The sequence below is a fragment of the Empidonax traillii genome, unplaced genomic scaffold, assembly GCF_003031625.1.
Source record: "Empidonax traillii isolate 1590-97213 ecotype Southwest subspecies unplaced genomic scaffold, ASM303162v1 scaffold1158:size169731, whole genome shotgun sequence".
In the NCBI taxonomy this organism is placed as follows: domain Eukaryota; kingdom Metazoa; phylum Chordata; class Aves; order Passeriformes; family Tyrannidae; genus Empidonax; species Empidonax traillii.
Window position 1 is genome coordinate 24,529 of NW_020956351.1, and position 4,220 is coordinate 28,748.

Here is a 4,220-nt window from a genome sequence, read left to right on the forward strand (position 1 = left end):
CTCCCCGGTAAGCACTCACCTACCTCCCAGCTTGGGAATTGTCCCCCCCTCCCCACGTTGGGAATTGCCCTATCCAGGTTGGGAATTGCCCCCTCTTGGCTGCTGGGGGAGAGGGGGAGAAGGGGCGGGGGGGACAGGGCTCAGAGGGAGTCAAACTTTGCTGTGGGCTGGGCAGACACGGGGGAAAGGAGGGGACATGTGGCTGGAGGTGGCAGGAGTCACCTGAGTGTCTTCTGTAAAAGAACCAGGGCAGAGGTGGGAGACACACCTTTCCTGGGGCTCTGGGGCTAAAGCTGCCTCTGCAGATGGTTCAATGGGATTGTACTTCCCTTTGCCTTGTGGAGGTTTGGCTTTCAGTGCCAAATGTGGGGTGCTGACCCCCTAACTCCCCTTCCCTCTGCCTTCTCCCAGCAGCAGAGCACTGTTCCCAAAGTCCCTGCCACCTTCCTCTCCAGAACAGCCCAGCTGAGCCCAGGACTGGATCCTGGCTCCAGCCCTTCCCCAGTGGTGCCGGTGCCGCTGGCGGGCACGCAACCGGGCTCCCTGAGAGTCCCTAAGGCAGAGCAGCTGTCCCCCACCTCAGCTTGTGGTAAGTCAGGGGCACCCCAAGGAGCTCCACAGGGCACCACTATTCCTGCAGAGAGCTTGGACCAAACGTTGTGGGAATGTTTCATTTCGGCTTCAGTCCCAGCTATTTCCCTTCACCCAACCGAGCACAGAAGGTTCCTCCCCTCGGGGAAGGCGCAGCCCATTCACCTGCCTCCTTCTACAGGGGCAAAAAGCAGAAATAGGAAAAGACAAAAACAGAGCAAAATGTCTGACTGTGGTTTTGAAACCCCGGAGCTTGGTTTTGGAGCAGGAAGTGCCTGCTTTCACCCGCGGAAACCAGCGCGGCCGCTGGAAACCAGGCTCTGGTGCCGTTCCCAGTTCAGTCTGGTGCTGCACACCACAACCTCGCTGCCCTTGGGACTCTTGCTGGATATTTCCACCCCAAGAAACACCGGGAATCTAAAATGTCCCATCCCAGATGTTCCCATTTCTGAGCAGTTGTAAATGAGTGGGATTTGGGGTAATGTGTGGTTAAGAGGCTGGAGCGGAGCATCCCAGTCAGAGGGGTGCGTGCCCCAGGGTAGGGGCAGGGCTGTGGGTGCTCCCTGTGCCTGTGCCAGTGTGTGACACGTGTCACTCTGTCACAAGGGGCTGCTGCTGCCCTCTCCCCAAAGCAGCATTTTCCATTTTCCAGGCAGCAACTGGCGCAAGCCCAGCCAGGCTTCTCCAGGACTGACTGCAGGGCTGGGCACTGGCATCTCCATGCACCACACCGTGCCCCGTCGGGGCAGGCCTGAGTCCAACAAGGTACGGCAGGAGCTCCATATGCACCCCCCTTTCCTCCTGTCCCCCCAAAACTCCATCCACCCTCACTGCAAGCTTTGGGCCAGCCTGTCCCTGCTGGGGCTGGTGGCCCGTGGCTGCCCCCGCTGCCGGGAGGTGCCTGACAGCGCTGCCCCACAGCTGGAGAGCCGCCGCATCACGCACATCTCCGCCGAGCAGAAGAGGCGCTTCAACATCAAGCTGGGCTTTACCACGCTGCACAGCCTGGTCAGCACGCTGAGCACCCAGCCCAGTATCAAGGTGAGCACCCAGGCCCAGCTCTGGGCACGCAGGGACACGGTGTGTCACACCTGGGGATGCTGCATCCCCGCTCTGCCCCAGAGCACAGAGCTCCTGCCCCTGTAGGCACGGGGAGACCTGCACCGTGTGGCCGTGCCAGGGCGGTCTGGGCTCTGGAGACTGTGCCAGGGTGATCTGGTCCCCTTTCCCCTCTCACCCTGTGGCCCCCCAGGTCAGCAAGGCCACCACCCTGCAGAAGACAGCCGAGTACATCTGCAAGCTGCAGCAGGAGCGGGCAGCTCTGCAGGACGAGGCGCAGCGGCTGCGGGAGCAGATCGAGGAGCTCAACAGCTCCATCAAGTAAGGGGGGATGTGGCTGGGGGGCACTGCCTGCTTCAGGGTGTCCAGGCAGAGCAAGTGGCAGTGCTGGGGTGGCAGCAAGACATGGTAGGTCTTCCTGGAGCACCTGAACCTCCTAAAACCCTGGCTGGGAGAGGGCTGATGCTCAAGAGGCAGTTGCTGCTTGGGACCAGCGTGGGAGAGGGACACTGCTTGCCCACCCCTGCTGAGAGCTGAGTCCTGAGGGAGCCTCTGAGGTCCTGTTGGGCCCTATGGGCAGCCCTTGTGCCTCCCAAACACGGCCCCACGGCACTGCTTGTGCCCCACAGCCTGTGCCAGGAGCAGCTGCCAGCCACGGGGGTGCCCATCACGCGCCAGCGCTTCGACCACATGCGCGGTATGTTCGACGAGTACGTCCGCTCCTCCACGCTGCAGAACTGGAAGTTCTGGATCGTATCCTTTGGGGCCAGTGCCTGCTGCTCCCTCTGACCCCTCCACCAGACACCAGGTGCTCTGGTTCACCCGCTGCTGCCAGGTCTCTGGGGTCCCTCTGGCTCTATAGGCCCTGGAGGAGACCCAAGGAGATGTTCCCCAGCCAAGGGCACATGGTGGGAACATGCCAAGATGCTGTGGTTAGGAGGAGTCTTCTGTTACAAGGGAGCAAAAATAGCAGGAATAAATGATTAGTCTTCAGGGAAATGGAAAGTGGAGCTGAGCTCGTGAAGGGAATTGCTCCTGGTGAGATGGGAGCGGGCTCTGAGAGGCAGCAGCCATCAACCAGGGATTAGGAGAGGTCCAGACACAAGGCTGGGGACATGATGGCTTGGTCTTGGTGGCTGCATGGCACACCTTGGAAATCCAGGAAAGGAGAGGACCAAGGGCAAGGAAACCTGTGAGCAAAGGGCTGGATCTGCTCCTCCGTGAGCAGGGATTAGACACACTGGGACCATTAATCTTGCAGAGACTGTGAGGCCTGTGAAATCCCAAGTGGCAGAAGGGTGGGCAGGCACAGCTGCCCACAGTCACATCCAGTGCAGGACATCTGGGTGAGGGAGAGGTGGCCCCTCTCCTCAGAGTTGGGGAGCTCCTTCCTCAGGACACTGAGTATCCTAAAGCCAACATGGGCTCCAGGACACTGGAGGTATCTGTGTGGATCACTGCATGCACAAAATCACCCGTCCCAGATTCTGGTTCCCAGATCAAAATCCCTGGTCCCTGCAGGCTGGGGGAGCACACTGGACACACTGGTGTCCCACCCTGCTCCTGGGCACTTTGCTGGCAGTCATGACAGGGGTTACACAGCTCTCCCACTACCCCAGAGAGGGGGGTGATGCCCACGCCTGGCAGGTGGGAGCCCATGGTTGTGGCAAGGGCTGGTCCTTAACTCCTCTGCTCCCACCAGTTCAGTATCATCATGCGGCCCCTCTTCGAGTCCTTCAATGGGATGGTGTCCACGGCCAGCATGGAGAGCCTCACCCAGACATCCCTGGCCTGGCTGGACCAGCACTGCTCCCTCCCAGCGCTTCGGCCGAGTAGGTGTCCTGAGGTAGTTGGGTGGGTACCAAGGGAAAGGCTGAGGGGAAAACGACAGCGGTGTCCTGAGGGAAGGAGGGAGGGGCTGATCCGTGGGATGTCCCGGGGCTTGCTCTCAGTGCTTTGCCCTGCTCCTCTCATCCCCACCTCCCAGATGAGCTTTCTGTGCCCTAACCCGGTGTCCTGGCAGGGCAGGCTCAGCCCTCCCCAAAGCCCCACAGGGTGGGTTTCCCTTCGCCCCATCTGCTGGGGGCTGTGGCAGGGACCTGTCCCACTGTTCCAGCAGCTGGAGCAGGGATGGGCAGCGCCATCTCCCGCAGGGTGGGTCACCCCTCGCAGCCCCCGAGGGGCGTCGGGCAGTGACCTGTCCCCCTTGTCCCTTGTCCCCGCAGCCGTCCTGAGCTCCCTGCGGCAGCTGAGCGTCTCCACCTCCATCCTCAGCGACCCTGCCCGTGTCCCCGAGCAGGCGGCGCGGGCGGTGGCGGCGCTGGGACGCGGCGCCTCCTCCTCCTGACTGCCCCGGGGGGGGCGGCCCAGGGGCTCCGGCTGCCCCCCATCTTCCCCCCCGATAAAGGACTCGCTGTGCCACGGGCCTCGCCTGGTTCTTCACCCTGAGGATGCTCTGGGGCACGACTGGCAGGGGCGGGGGGGGCTCTGGGGATGGAGGAGGGGTGAAACCGGGGTGGGGAGAGTCGGACTAGGCTGGGAGGGAGACAGGGGCTGGGGGGAGATGAGAG

The 4,220-nt window shown here is 62.1% G+C and overlaps 1 protein-coding gene across 1 annotated transcript in view; it reads left to right on the forward strand.

Moving 5' to 3' along the window:
* The window catches only part of MLXIPL (MLX interacting protein like), a 17,612-nt gene extending 13,595 nt beyond the window's left edge, over positions 1-4,017 (forward strand). Inside the window, exons 10-17 of the mRNA XM_027905474.1 lie at positions 13-255; positions 412-589; positions 1,244-1,356; positions 1,513-1,632; positions 1,844-1,971; positions 2,280-2,403; positions 3,353-3,482; positions 3,876-4,017. Of these exons, the coding sequence (XP_027761275.1) occupies positions 13-255; positions 412-589; positions 1,244-1,356; positions 1,513-1,632; positions 1,844-1,971; positions 2,280-2,403; positions 3,353-3,482; positions 3,876-3,997 (1,158 nt within the window). The 3' untranslated portion in view covers positions 3,998-4,017. The remainder of the gene's footprint in view (positions 1-12; positions 256-411; positions 590-1,243; positions 1,357-1,512; positions 1,633-1,843; positions 1,972-2,279; positions 2,404-3,352; positions 3,483-3,875) is intronic.
* Positions 4,018-4,220: the final 203 nt, after the last annotated feature.